The sequence below is a fragment of the Pseudorca crassidens genome, chromosome 4 (genome assembly GCF_039906515.1).
Source record: "Pseudorca crassidens isolate mPseCra1 chromosome 4, mPseCra1.hap1, whole genome shotgun sequence".
Lineage (NCBI taxonomy): Eukaryota > Metazoa > Chordata > Mammalia > Artiodactyla > Delphinidae > Pseudorca > Pseudorca crassidens.
In genome coordinates, this window is record NC_090299.1 from 109,400,885 (window position 1) to 109,416,429 (window position 15,545).

The following is a 15,545-nucleotide window of genomic DNA, read 5'->3' on the forward strand; positions in this document are numbered from 1 at the left end:
GCTCTTCTTTACCTTGTGTCCAGTTTTTGTGTCCTGGACCATGGAAACAAACCCCCGACAAGTACATATCCTGTCCCAGACAACAGCAACAGTGACTTAACGTTGGTTCTGATCAGGTGGCTTACTCCACTGTGTCTGCAAAAAAAAAAAAAAAAAATCTGGAAATCACTTAAAATATACCCACATGCAAACACACACACTTCTGCCAGTTGAGTCTGTGAGTTCTAATGCTGACTCGTTTGTGACAGGCTATTTTATTAGCAGCCACCTCTTAGGTGCAGTTTTTGTAGTCAAGGTACAATTTTCAAATTCATTTCTATTTTAAGGCATGAACACGCATTTTAAGTTACCTTTTCATTTCATTACTTGTCAATAGTCTGCTTATTTCCATCATTTTTTAGCCCCATAGTAGGTGGATATTGGTGGCGTGAATTGCATCTGGTAAAGATCTTAAGAGTGTTCCCTTGTATTTAAGAATGGTAACATATGCTTCTGTTGAAAGGTGAAATGATGAAGCAACAGTCCCTGCTTCTTGAAGCATTTGATTCTTGGAAGAGGTTATTTAGACCAATTGGAGGAGCTTGCTGGCAAGGGGCCTTCTTTACTTAGAAAGACACTATTATTAAATGCAACAAAATCAGGTTCATCTGAGCCATTAAATGATTAAAATATAAGAGTCAAGAGCCATCCCCTCCATACTACAGTGTAATCTGTAAGGACAGAAATTTGCTAATGATGTGACCGCTGGTTTGCGCGTGGATGGTGGGTATCAACTCCTTAACTGATGCTACAGCATGACATACTGTCAGGTTTGTAAGTTAAACACGAACATCCTGTTGTGTGAAACCACTGTGATTACTAAGTACAACAATTGGATTTATTTTTAAACTCCTTTTAATATTTTAATATCAACTTTACCCTATCACTCATATTTTAAAAGTAAATTCTGCATCAGATTGTAAAGACATTTTTGGCAATATTTAAAAAGCAAATTAGGCAGTATTTTTTTTGTTTGTTTAAGTAGAGAAATGTGTAATCTATTTCTGTTATTCCCTTTTTAATCTTCATGTTGGAGGAAGTGTAATGGTAATCATCTTAATGGGAGGGGCGAGGGAACTGGCTATTACACGCAGGTTGGCCTCTGTTCAGTTATCTAGGGAAAGTGGATAAGACACCACTGGTCAAGTACACAGCTATCCTCCATTGATTTGGCATTTTACTTAAGGTGGTTCCTTTTCTCAAATGTTGATAAAACTGGTAGGTTCTCAAGTTCTCTTGGCTGACCAACTAAGAGATAACGAATAATAAAAACTACTCGTTTATCTCAAGCTAGATTGTTGGAAAGCAGGGAGAACTGAGCCATCTGAACCTATTTCCATTGGTGATAGGCTTTTTATTTTTCATACAGTCTTTAAAACAAAAACCTTACTTGACTTCAGATACAGACTCGGCCTTATTGCTGAAAAGTGAGTGTAGTCTAGATGGTCTACTTGAGATAGGCACAGCACACGTATAAAGGAGAGACCTGATCTGAATTAGTATGTGCTGAGCTGGGTCAGATAAAATTAGGTCATCTTCCCAATAGGCTTGACCATACTTTTCCCCATCAACTGTACCTAAACGTCCTTCTTAGTTATTTTGGTTATTTTTCTGCCTATCATTGTCCCAGCTTATGGGTAAAAGTTCTGGATATCTGAAAAAGTAAGTACATAATTTTCACTGTATTTAAATGACATTTCTATGCAAAGCCTTTTGCTTTGCAGATGACTGTCATCTTTCCACCCTGGAGACTGACAGTGTTGGCAATGTGGCTCATTTTGAAGATCCTTGTACTTGAATCCTTAAGACCATGGTATTTAGTCCTTGAGACTGATACCATCTGGCTTTCAGATCAATCTCTAGCAAACAACTGGCACCCTCAGGGCTGGTGTAGAGGTTGAATGTGTTAATCTAAAAAGACTAATTGCGAGCCTCGGTATCTGCTCACCTCGCTTTCCAACCTTCCTATTCTGACAGGTAGCTGTTTACAAGTGAGCTCTTTTGGTTGTTAGTGGAACATCGTGGGAGGTACAGATGAAGACTTCACATCTGCCTCAAATCAGTTATTTGCATGCTGTGAGTTGAATGGCATTTCAGTCCACTATGGAAACTTCCTTTCAAAATCATGGCACCTAGATCAGAGGAGGCAGAGGCTATTATCACAAGGTTGGTCCCTGTCAAAAAGAAAACTTGTGTATGGTGGGGAGGGTGCAGAATAACATTCCACGAAGAACTCTGCTTAACCATGCCTTCTCTGCACCGTGCGTTGAGAATACTGAAGGGTTGCAGTTCTAGCTCTCCTTGCCCTTTATTTATATCCATCCATCTTTCCCACACACTCCCCCCCAATTCTTTTTTTTATTCTATATACTGCACCAGGCCTACATTAGGTACTGTGGATGTAGCCACGCACTATGAATTGCATGTCTCTCTGCATACCTCAAACACAGCAAATTCTGGGGGTAAACAGAAAAGGTAAGCCCTTTCTATGCTAAATTGTGAGAGAGAGTATTCTGAAAAGCAAAACCCACCTCCACCCCCAATTGCTTTTCAGTGGTTTCTTTCTTAAGGTTGCCCTTCTTTCTGGAGTGTTCTCTTGCTAACAAAATAAGCTGTTTCTGAGAATGAGAAACCAGTTTACTGGGCCTATGCTTTTCTACACTGCCCTACTGTTGTGTAACACAATAAGGTCAACAGTTTTGGCATCTGATCTGCTATGAAGGTTGTACTTCAAGAGTCAAGAGAAATGGAGAGGTTCAGCCTCCTGGAAACTTCAACACTAGTGTTTTGTGCTCTCTTCAGATTTCTCTATCTGATAAGACGTTCTTGGTTACGTCTCATGACACCTTTTCAATAATCAAGAGATGGCCCAGGGAGAGTTATGTCTGTGTGCTACACATGGGTCTTACATCATAAAAACCACTGCAGATGGTCCCTGACTTAAGATGGTTTGACTCACAAGTTTTTGGTTTTATGATAGTGTGAAAGTGATATGCATTGAGCAGAAACCGTATTTCTGAATTTGGATCTTTTCCTGGGCTTGCAATACGCAGTTTGGATGCTCATTTCGCTGGGCAGTGGCAGCGAGCTGCAGCTCCCAGTCAGCCAATGCAATCACAAGGGTAAACAACAGATACACTTAGAAGCATTGTTTTTCAATTCAGTATTCAATAAATTCCATAGAATATTCAATACTTTATTATAGAACAGACTTTGTGTTAAATGATTTTGCCCAACTGTAAGGTTACTGTAAGTGTTCTGAGCACATCTGAGGTAGACTAGGCTAAGCTGTGATGTTCAGTAGGTTAGGTGCATTAAACGCATTTTCGACTTAAGGATATTTTCAACTTACGATGAGTTTATCGGGATGTAACCGCACTGTAAATAAAGGAAGGTCTGTAAACTCATCAGTATGGTGAGGGAAAGCTTTCATTTTAACTCCTTAATGCAAGCTGTGCTACAAAGCCTGTACTTCATCTTTTCTGTCCTAATGATTGGTCAGATCCAGCTCAAAATGAAAGCAGCAAGCTTTTGGGAGTTGGCTATTTTCAAGTATTCTCAATTCGAAGTTATCTTGCAGGACCAAACAATGAACGAGTATTAGGATTTTTAATTTGCAAAACTTTTTTTTTTTTTTGGTACGAGACATACTTAGCCACCATCTGTCCCAAACCATGGCAGATATTGCTAATTTCCCTCAGTCCCACACACACAGGCCTCCTATGGCTTACGTGATGTGAACTTGTAACTGCAAATGATGCTGATGCATTGCTTAGCAACAAGAGGTGAGCGCTCAGCTGCTCATTCCCACACAGTAAGCCCAGTTTCTCCCTGAAACTTAAAAAGATGTTCTATTTTTTCTAAAAGCACCATCTAGTGGCCAAAGCTCAAAACATTATAAATGAGCATAGGAGACATTCTCCTGTTAACACAGTTTAAAGGCTAGTTTCAACAATTTTGGAGGCTTTAGAAATAACAATTACATGTTAGACAAAACATCATATCTCAAAGCTTTATCCTTTATATTTGGTAAGTCGGAAATTGAACCTTGTTAAAAATTCTTGGCTATGTGGACAATTCTCTAATCTTCAACCTGCTATGTCCCAGGAGGGTTGTGAAGAAAGACATCTGGCACAGTATCTTCCCTTTCCAGTTGGAAATGTACAAACTACCTTAAGGATGAAGATAACAAGGCTCCCCGTTATGCCTGCTGAGCGTCAGTGGCTTGAACCACATTGTGCTGTTTCGGGCAGTGATGTTCAAGGACAACTTACTTTCTTGTTTCAGGAACTCCAAAGGAGTGAATTAGAAATCCTGAAAATCCAGGTATGTAAAGAGAATAGACAGGACATACATACGTGTTGGTTCTAATGACATAGGAGAAAAGAAAGAATACTTCTTCGGGGGCAGACGCCAATGTCTTAACTCCCTCAATGGCAGGACTGTAGGCTCCGATTCTCATCAGCTTGGCCAAGTGAGGAGCTACGCTACAGCTTCTTTCAGAGCCGAAGGCATGGTGTCAGGAACATTTCTGACAAATCAGTTGTATCAGTCTTTTTAAGTGGCATTTGAGAGCACTCTCCTTTCCCAGCCCTCCCCTCCACACTAATGTAAGACATCATCTGCAGAAAATTCAGTTCTCCACAGGTAACGAACTTCAACCCTGAAAGACAAGTAATTGTTCGGCTACTCCTAGTAAGAGCTTCAAGAGCTAGAGCATGCACTTTCACTTCTGTTGAATGGAGGATTAGAGAAGAACTAATTTCTCCCATCATGTTTATTCCCTTGCCTTTGCAGAGCCTTTGTGGAATAACAGGTTTTCTCACCACCAGGAGGCACCAGGCAATCGTGATCCATAAAGCTCGAGTTTCCAAATCTTGGAAGAGAGTAATTGTGGTGTGATGCCAAGATTTAAGACAGGTATCTTGGGACAGGCTAATGAGAATAGTTTCTGATAAAACAGGATCTAATTTAACAGTAGGAACATTCTTAATGAAAAGTTCCACACTGTTCAAGAATGTTCTGCTTTTTTCTGTCTCAGTCCGTGAGTTCAGGCCCCAGAGAGCCAAAGTTCTCCAAGAGCTCATGGTAGCGCAGGTCTCTGGGACAGTGGCAGGGAGATGTAACTGAAAGGGTGCTCAGGAGGGGCTGGTCTCCAAAGTACTATCATTTAACTGATCTATGGGTTAAATAAGCTTTGAGGCATGAGACCTAGCAGCAGCCCAACCATTCCAATTCAGTTTCCCATGAAAATACTTTTTTCCAAATGGACTTACCATCCATTTTTGATTAGAAAGCCTCAAGATCAAGAAATTAAAATATTATTTCTAACTTCTGTACCATCTGTATGTAGCAACTGGACCACAAATGAAATATTCTGATTCTAGACTCAACTTTATCCCTAGCTTTCTACATAACAAAAATGTTCCTCATTTGTTAAGTGGAAGTGGGCAGGGGGTTACGTAGCATTTATTTTAATGATGAACATTTGTAGTTGTGGACTTCCTGGAGCTCCCACAATTCAGGAGAATTAAGAAACAGAACCAGATGAAGATTAGGATAAGTGGGATTTTTTTTTTTTTTATGTGTATCTGCAAAGCCAGCCTCATGCTGTCTTCACCCCAAAAATAGTTCATTCTTCTATATTCCTTCTTACTCCCTGTACTTACTTACACGTAAGTTTCCCCCTTGACTGGACTACAGCAGGTAGCCAGCCCTACCATAAAAGAATTTAAAAGTCAAATGCTGACCGGAGAATACTCTTGCTCTGCTAAACCAGAAAAAAATCAGTGGCTTAAAAGTGACAGGTTATCTAGATATGGGTCTGCCCTCACAGTTCCTTAAGCTAAGAATTTACTGTTTGGAAGGTCACAGTCCACCATGTCAAAACCTAAACTCAGTCACATTTAAATCCCCCCTTTCTTCATGTTTTATTTTCTGCAAGCATATTAGGATTTTTATCATCTTCCGTAGTTGAAATAGCAGTGCCTATCTAATCAAGAACTTGCACTTCTTCACAAGCAGGAAAAAAAGAGATAAAAAGGTTAAGGACAACTTTTATTGCTACCAATCAGTACATGGTTCTGACTGCAGTACCTTCTTCAGGCTGCACAGGGAGCTCAGGACCCAGAAGTCATGAAGAGAATACAGGTAGGCTGGGGAGGCAGGGGGATTAACTTTTATCAAGTAAATCCTAATAGCTTAACATAAAACTAGGGTACTGAATTCAGTTATTACATGTTACAGATCCAAATCATAGAGCTGCCCCAACATCTAGACAGTCGTCTCTCCTACTGATTATAAATGAGTGAACTGAACAGTTTTTTTTAAATCTAATTTTAGTTGTTACATGTTTCTTTGGTGAGCACCTGGATATATTAACTTTATCACAAATTCTATTATACAAATGTCAAAAATGCTTCCAACAAATCTTAAGAGTGTCCTAATCACATGCCACTTTTAAGCTTCAATTTAAGATAAAAATGAAAATATTTTGTTTCCAAACTCTAGAAATTGAAAGGAGACAAACAAAAATCAACATGGTAATGGGAGTCCTTTTTCTGTTACCAACTCTGATTCACAGGCAATTTTGAAGTACCTTTTTCAGATTAAGCTGAATTTGAATCATGGATTATAAACATGGCTGTCACTGAAATAATTTGTTCACTAAATTGCTAAAAATAAATTTTCAGGGTTTCCTCATCAGTGGAAGTCAGGCTATAGGTCAACATGCATAAAATTCATTTAGTATTCAAAGAAGCAGCAAGCAAAAGCAAGAGGAAAATTAAATCAGGATTCTGGGACAAGGTTTGCTAGCTAGGAATTTTGGAACTTTAAAAAAGAAAAAACACTGAACGTGAATTTCTGACACAGGGTAATCTACATTACATTTTAGCAGAGAAAAGGGTGGAACTGACAAACACTACAAAGAAATTTTTTACTTAAAAATTTTTTGATCTTGAATTTTACACTTTTTTTGGTCTTTAAGTGCTTAAATAATGTTGAATTATAATTAGCCATACAAGTCAACAGGTTTTTTTTTTTTTCTGGCTCATTTCGAATCAGCCTGGTAAGGTATATACCTTTATACAGCCTATCCTGTTTTCCATGTTCCCATTCCCACAGTAGTCTACCTTAGTTTGCGCTTGAAGGTAACACCTGGAGCTACATGACAGAAACAGGCTGCAAAGGTGGACAAGGGGAAGTATGTCCCTCTTGCCTTGATAAATCAGTGCCACACACAGAACCCACATTTTCTGAAGCATTATCTTCATTATAGAGCCGTTTGATCCCATCATAGAAGTCGTCCACTTCCATTTCCTCTACTTTGCGTTTAGCAGAGGTATGCTTGCACCCACTGGCAGCTGGGAGATGATGGTAGAAGGCTGCTGTACCTCTGACTGGCACTTCTGGTTTGCTGTTGTCCTTGGAGAAATCTGGGCCTGGGGCAGAGGAGGGATGTAATCTGAACACTCCTTTGTCACAGGTCACCAGGGTGTGCTTGAGGGGACGGTAGACATAAACGGAATTTAGAGGCAGGGAAGACTGCAGAGTAGAAAGGTGATGTGCCACAAGCTCCCGACAGTGGATCAACTGGGAGCTATCCATCTGAGCCCGGGGGAAAGAAAACACAAAGTTGATAATTAATATAGGCTGTCTGTCGTCTTTGCTGGCCACTTTTTCTCCCCATGCCCTCTGCCCCCCAAGATTTCTCTCCCCACATCTTTTACCTCAAACTCGTCTACTCCTCCAGCCTACCTATCATTTTTAGAAATTGTGTCCAAATCTGTATTTGTATTATAAACTTCTTTGGAACTTGAATTCTTTATTTGCAGTTGTATGCTGTACATCTTCATGAAAGCTGAAATTATTCTCTTTTGTTCACTGCTATATATTCCAACATATGCTGTTCAGGCTATCTCCCCTGTCTAGAAGGCCTTTCACCCTACCCTCCTTTTCTCTTCCAACCTCCTTAGTGAAGACCAAGGTACAGATAAACATAAAATCCATTAAGCATTTAAAGAAGCAGACAGAGGCAAGAAAAAATTTAAATAAGGGATGGGGAAAGGCTGACTAAGAATTTTGAACAACTTAAGTATTATTTTGTTTTTAAAACAGTAAATGGGAACCTTTGACAAGTTATATTTTTGTAGAAAACAGCAGAATTGACAACAATAAGAAAAAACGTTCTTGCCAATGTTTTTAATCTGGGAGTTTCACTAATTCCTTCTCATGCTTCAGGATAATTCAGGTATCAGTCCTTTTTGAAGCCACCCTTGACTCCCCTTAACCCCCCGACAAACCCAAATTTCAGGGTCATCTGTTTTTGTATCAACCTGTCATCATACTTACTACACTGTATTACAATAATCTATTTAACCATTTAAGCTTTTCTACTATAGACTACAAGATCCCAAGAGGTAGGCACTGTATCATGGTTTTTTGTTGTTGTTGTTGTTGTTGTTGTTGTTGTACGGGGGACCTCTCACTGTTGTGGCCTCTCCCGTTGCGGAGCACAGGCTCCGGACGCGCAGGCTCAGCGGCCATGGCTCACGGGCCCAGCCGCTCCGCGGCATGTGGGATCTTCCCGGACCGGGGCACAAACCTGTGTCCCCTGCATCGGCAGGCGGACTCTCAACCACTGCACCACCAGGGGAGCCCTCATATTCATTTTTATTCCCTAAGTTTCTAGCACCACTGACTGTACCTGGAAGGCCTTCAAAATCTTACTTGTGATAGAGAGTCCAATTAGTTGCTCTTTGCCTTACTTTCCCTGCAATTATAGCTCTAGTCAGAATTCCTCTGGCAACATATATTTCTCCCTATTCAAATTTCTTTAGCGGCACCCCAAGTGCCTGCCGGAAATAATCTAACCTCTTTAGCTCGGTATTAAGAAGGCTCTCCACAATCTGACCCTGCCTTATTTCCTCCTACCATATCCCAATTTGTGCTCTACATTCCTGCCAAACAGGTCTGCTCTCTGCTCTGCACAAATCTTGCCCTTTCTTACTTTACCCTTGCTCATCCTGTTTCTACACGTTGAAACTGTATTACGTATTCCTTCCAGGTCTGGCTAACTGATGCCACCTCCAGGAAGCCTGTCCTGACTATTTAACTATCGGGGATCACTTTCCAGTCTTACATATTCTTTATATAATCAATTCTTATTCATACCTATAAAACCTGTAGCACACAGCATGACTTCGCAATACCACAGAGAAAATAAAGGAAAATAACATGCTCTGCAAGAACATATTTGGTGACAAAATTATTTTTATCTCTAAATATACTCATTACTTGTTACCCAGGTCAGTGGAAAGGAAGACGAAAGGCTGGTGTTAGTCATCACATAGTACAAAGGTAAAAATGTCTGCAGAAACTATACCTGAAAATGACCATTTTTAATATCTACTATTTTGTTCACTAATTTTTTCCCCCTCGTTTGAAAGGCACTAGATAACACCCTAACAAACAGGTAAGATATTATTAACTAGTATTAGAATTTCTTTTCCTCTCTTAAAAACAATGGAACAAAGCACACAGGATAGGGATGGGGCTTCAAAGTTCTTTAAGGCAACTGGTACTCTAGGCCAGGTACCACGCTTCTTCAAAAAGCCTACAAAAGAGGGGTAACAGAAAAAAAGACAGGAATTGGTAAGTGAAAAGAAGGCTACAGGGTAAAAATTATTATAAGTATACCTAGGTTTAATGAACTGTTCTTTAACAAATGAATGATACTCAATGGCCTAGAAAAGTAAAAATATCACAAATATTCTAATGCGTTGGTCACTGGGCATAGTATCACAGAAGAATCCTGAAGAAGGACATGTATTTCAAGTAAAAGGAAGACTATTTATGTCATTATAAACTTCCTCTGTGAAAATAGTAAATAGGGAGTTCTATTTATAGGTGAGGACTGGCAGAAAACGGGGCTGGAAAGACAATGAAGATTATGCAAACCAATACCATCTAATGAACTCTACTTCCACCCAAGTTAAGTCCTTTGTCTAAAATAATGCATCAAAATAAATTTCTTCTAATCTACTACAACCTAAATTTGTTCTAAGAAAAAAAATAATATGGTCCTCATTGAGACGCAGTGGAGGAAACAAAATAAGTACACATACTGGAATTGCTGCAACTTCAGACACCAGACAAGTCCTCTAATGAAATTGTTATAAAAAGATTTAAAATGAACTTGTTCTGATTGCAGAGTGTCAAGAGAACATTTAACTATCTCCCCAAATTCAAATACGGTAACCATTTTAAAGCATCCCCTGCAACAACAAACAGAACTATAATATAGCTCACCAAGGAGGTAGGTAAATAGCACTGAAAGTTTACAGAGCAGACATCCAAATAGGTTACTGATGGGAAGAGGGGATCAGAACAGCATGATGTAATTGGTTCAGATGGACCCATAAGGTTCAATGGACAGCATAAAGCACTGAAAATACCGTGCAGTGCAGTAAGTAGTCTGATTTTAAGCACCTTTAAGAAGAACTAGAAGACCCTGGTGGGGAAGGTCTGCTTCCTTAACTCCATACTCTAATTTTAAACTACACCACAGCAGAAACATCTACTTTGACTAGTGCCTGAGTAGGGTCTAGGAAGACCACCACACTAATCTGGGTAGATTTAACATCCTGAGATAATCAAGGTGGACCACGTCAATCAGAAAGGGGAGAACATGAGTATAGCCAAAGAAGCAGAGCAATGAGAGAAGGTGTAAGAGGAAAGAGAGGGTTAGCTATCCCAGAATGATGAGCAACAACAGGTAGCAAAAGAGATGAGGGGTGGTGATGGGGGCAGTGGCCTGGGGAGTGAGGGGACAGGGAGGGACAAGAGGAAGCTTGCCTTTCAAACCAGGGAACACTCACTGTACTTCGTCTGAAGTCCAGAGGGAACATAGGCAGAGTTGGTGATAGTGGGCCCCCTCACAGCATGAGATGTCTATGATGGACCACTAAGCAGGACCTCTCAAACCAGGACCCTGGGAAACATGTCAGAAGTAATTCCAGCATGATCTTACCATCTGATGCAAGAATTTTCTAAACTAGAACCAGAAATCCAGGAGAAACATCTGATATTACTATGGCCTTGTCATGGGTCTAATTACAAAGATATTAGACTTGGTGTTCATACATGAACACAGGTGAACTTAGCAAAAGGTAAAAATGTCTGAGTCTTAAAGAATAAGAAGCCACTCAGATTTGGGCCACGAGGGTTTCAGAGAATTGCTAAAACCAAGTCTCAAAATCTCTGAAGTTCTGTGACCTTACTTGTTTTAAATTGTCTTCCTTATTATAACTTGACTATTACATGAAGCAGAGACTTTTTAGACTAAAATCACTGTATCCCCAATGCCTTGATCATAGATTTCTCAATAAATGTCTGTGGAATATAACTATATACATATACAAGAGAAAGGAACAGTGGTTTTCAAACTATGTCCAAATAGCTTATGAAAGGGAAGAGGCCATGTTATATAGGACCGCATCTGATAGGCCTGTGCCCCAAACACACATTACAAAGTAATACTTTACTACTAGGATTTTGGGATTGTGTGTGTACAAGATTTTGTTGGGGGTGAGGGAAGGGTTCCAGTTCTAAAGGAAACTCTTAAAACCACTGGACTAGAATCTTCAAGGTTTCTGTGGTACAGAAAAAGCACTGGTTTTTTTTTTTTTAGTTTTCTTTGCTACTAAGTTCTGTGTGTCTCTGAGAAAGTCCCAGGTTCCCTGGACTGCAGCTATAAAATAAAGGAGTTGAATGATATGATTTCTAAGAAGGTTCCTTCAAATTCCAAGCTTATAATAATAATACTTGGGGAAAACAGTTTCAGTGAACACTTTCTTCTAGCACCAGAAGACTTATAAAAGAGAATAAGCAGATTCTCTAGTGTTCTTCAGTAGAGAACAAGCCCTCAAAGCTACAGAATGTACATGCTATTTACATTCTTACTATTTATGCTTCGAAGCCTGTCCTTTCTCTGTGACAGTAACTCTTCATATAGCAAATTTTCTCTGTACTAGATTGGAAACAGGCACAGAGACCAAGTCATGGAGGCGTTTAGAAATATGTCCTTTGTTCCAATAAAAAAGATGAAAAATGTAGGAGGTAGGATGTTCTCTTTATGTCCCTTCCCCTCCTTCTGCAGTCTAATGTAAAAGATTAATATTCAACTTCATTTTCCAACACTCTAGGTAGGCAAAGTAAATGTTCTGTTCTACACTATTCACTTATGTGGTAGTTTATGTTAGTTTCTAAAAATTCTCACTAAACAGTAACTATCTCCTTGGGTTTATTTTCATTATAGCATTTATTTCAATGCAAAGAAGCACTTCTCAATTATTTTAATCTAACACATGCAATTAAAAGAACATAAAGGAGAAACAGCCTTTGTTACACTACCATGGTTTCCCAGGGATACAGAACAAGCTGAGCCACGCTAAGAACAGTGGAACAAGACACATGTAAGAGGAACGGAGCTCTAGTTGATATATTGATCTGACCATCATCGTCATTCTTTTTATGAAAAGACTCTCAGCCCTTCTCTGCTCACAAACTAGGGCATGATATTCTCAGCTGAGAGGTTGCACTGGTATACCTTACATGTCTGGGTCTGCTAACTTTTATAGCTCATATCTATAAAATCGTCAATTATAACTATCTTACAAAACACCAAATTCAAGTATTCTCTTTTCTTTTATAGAATTATAAGTTTTATTAGCTCAGTATCTGCAGCCCTTTGCTCAAGTTAGTTCTTTTTATATTACAAAATGTTTTTAAGCTCAGAATTTAACAGACGTTGCTCTAAATAACACTCAATGAAACAAATCAGAATAACTACTGCCAAATGAGAATAAATAGGGACATATATATTTAAAAGGAAAGTAGGTTCATAAGTCTTTTATGGACTCAGTTGGCCGAGGAGTATGGTTTGCAGCAGATCTAAGCTTGTAGGTTCTATTTGGTGACATGAATAGAAGCAATAAGGATTCTCTCCAAGTTGCTGCTAACATACAGCACCATTACTAATTTTTCATTTGAATGAGAATTTTCTCCACTAAACTTTTACTTTTTATATAGACAGTTGAAAAAAATTTAACTGACTGCTAACATTTTGTATCAATTTGCAGATACAAGTTATTAACCAATCTTAAGCAAGAGTGAGAACTACCAGGACTTCAGAAAGTCCTGGAACTTCAGGAATATAGTTTCTATTTGCCAAATACTTCCCTCTCTAGCCAACGATAAATTATCTGCTTGTCTAAAAAAGTAACTTCTTGCAATTTATGTTCTTGACTTTTATAAAATGAGTAAGTCAGAAGTACTATAATGAAACCTACAAATATAGCTAGGAATGTTCTTCATACAAAACTAATGGAGAATATATTATCAAGAATCTTACTTTTAAAGTAATCTAGAAGGGATGAAAAGAATCAAGAAAATACTATCTGAGCTTTAAAAAAGGAAAAAAAGACATCTAACACATAAATTTAAAGTGTGTAAAACTATACTCTACTCTTAAAAATGAGTTGCCATTACAAGATTAAAATGTCTCTTAGTTTTATAACTATCTGCTAACCCTATGTATCCCAATAGGAGAAAAAATTTAAAATGAACACTATTTAATTAGACTGACACCTACCTGTGCTTTCTGAAGCAGTTCAATTGTAAGAGGAAGCCAATCAGGAATGAGTTTCTCCATTTCCAAACTAACCATGGCCAGGGCAAGCATGGATCCTTTGAATTGCAGAAGTTGGCTGCAGGCCATACAGTGAAGTAATTGCTTGGTAAGGACTGCCAAATGTTGAGATGGGCTCAGTTTGGGCAAACTAAAAAGTAACTGAGGCCTAGTTGACACTGCAATGGCATGGAACTAAAAAAAAAAAAAAAATCACAAGAACATCATTCTAGTTTTACTCAAATGTCTAGATAAGCTATATACAGAAACTGATGTAACCTCAGGTATTACTCAATTTCTAAGTTTGCAATTTTAGCTTCAATGATTTGACATACACCCCAATTTCTCATTTTTCCTTGGCTAATTGCAATAATTTTCCTTTTCCTAAAAATCAGAACAACAACAAAAAAAATGAGTGGGCAATCTACTTTTCAAGTTACTGAAATAGGACTACACATTCAAATAAGAAACTAAAAGATTTCAGGTATATTTACAATGTGAAGAAAATCCAATGGTGTGGCTGTGTGAAGATCCCAATTCAACTTATCCAGAATAATTCTCTCCATCCTCAGAATTTCAGATGAAGAACATCCACAGAAACTATCTCTTGCCAACACCTTCAGTACTGGTATTCTCTATCCAAAGCAAAGGGGGATGGGGCAGGAGGACAGGACAGAAAAAAATAAACTCATTTTTCAGTTTTTGTTTTGGTAAACAGAAAATAAAAGGATAATTTCAAAAAAGAGACATGACTAATCTTTAAAGGAAAATATTTACCTCATCTTCCTCAACAGTCTTGGCAGCTAGGAAAAAACAGCTGATTGCAATACAACTCAGGTATTTTGGGTGGGCCTAAAATGGGGAAGAGAGAAAAAGCAACTTCAGTGATTCTTCAAAAAGTTGAGTTAAAAGTATGCACACAATTCTATGGAATTCAATTAATCTGATTCCTACGCATTTTTTTAAATTAATTTATTTATGGCTGTGTTGGGTCTTCGTTTCTGTGCGAGGGCTTTCTCTAGTTGTGGCGAGCGGGGGGCACTCTTCATCGCAGCGCGCAGGCCTCTCACTATCACGGCCTCTCTTGTTGCGGAGCACCGGCTCCAGACGCGCAGGCTCAGTAACTGTAGCTCACGGACCCAGCTGCTCCGCGGCATGTGGGGTCTTCCCAGACCAGGGCTCGAATCCGTGTCCCCTGCATTGGCAGGCAGATTCTCAAGCACTGCGCCACCAGGGAAGCCCCCCTACCCACTGCTTTCTAGATCAGAGCTAACTTTTAACTTCATAACCTCAGCCTTATACTCTATGGAAATACTAAGACCATTCCATTGTTGGAAGTTCAACCAATGCTAGTTAGCCAAAGTTAATTTCTATCCAGCAGAGATGAGCTTGATTTTACAAGACATTTTTTTATTTAATAAAATTCCCCAAATTAAAAATATATTTGTATATTTTTTAAGCTAGTTTTATTCTCTTTGCCTGTTATATCAGTTAGATTAACATACTAGGTGTTAGGGGAATTAAAGAGAAAGAAGGGAAAATAAAATAAAGGCTATTAATATATTTCACATGCTTTAAAAAATTATAGGATGCTAGCAGATGAAATTTTCTAATTAAATGTTCACCCAAAAAATTATATATTCAAGATCCACGATAAGAATGAAAGGCTCCTAAATATATACAGAACCATTAGTGGGGAAAAAACCTTTCTTGGGTTTGACACCCATAGGAGGGCTTGAATTTGCCTATTTTCCTTACCTATAATGAGCAGGCACGCTTTCTACATCATTGGTAGAATAGGGTTTGCCAACCCAGC

At 38.8% G+C, this 15,545-nt stretch overlaps 1 protein-coding gene across 2 annotated transcripts in view; it reads right to left on the bottom strand.

Moving 5' to 3' along the window:
* Positions 1 to 6,077: 6,077 nt before the first annotated feature.
* Positions 6,078 to 15,545, bottom strand: part of CCNI (cyclin I) — a 32,360-nt gene continuing 22,892 nt past the window's right edge. For both annotated transcript variants that reach the window (XM_067736330.1, XM_067736329.1), the window contains 4 exons: positions 14,507 to 14,581; positions 14,224 to 14,364; positions 13,694 to 13,924; positions 6,078 to 7,647 (listed from right to left, as the gene is read on the bottom strand). In XM_067736330.1, the coding sequence (XP_067592431.1) occupies positions 7,204 to 7,647; positions 13,694 to 13,924; positions 14,224 to 14,364; positions 14,507 to 14,581 (891 nt within the window). In that variant the 3' untranslated portion in view covers positions 6,078 to 7,203. The remainder of the gene's footprint in view (positions 7,648 to 13,693; positions 13,925 to 14,223; positions 14,365 to 14,506; positions 14,582 to 15,545) is intronic.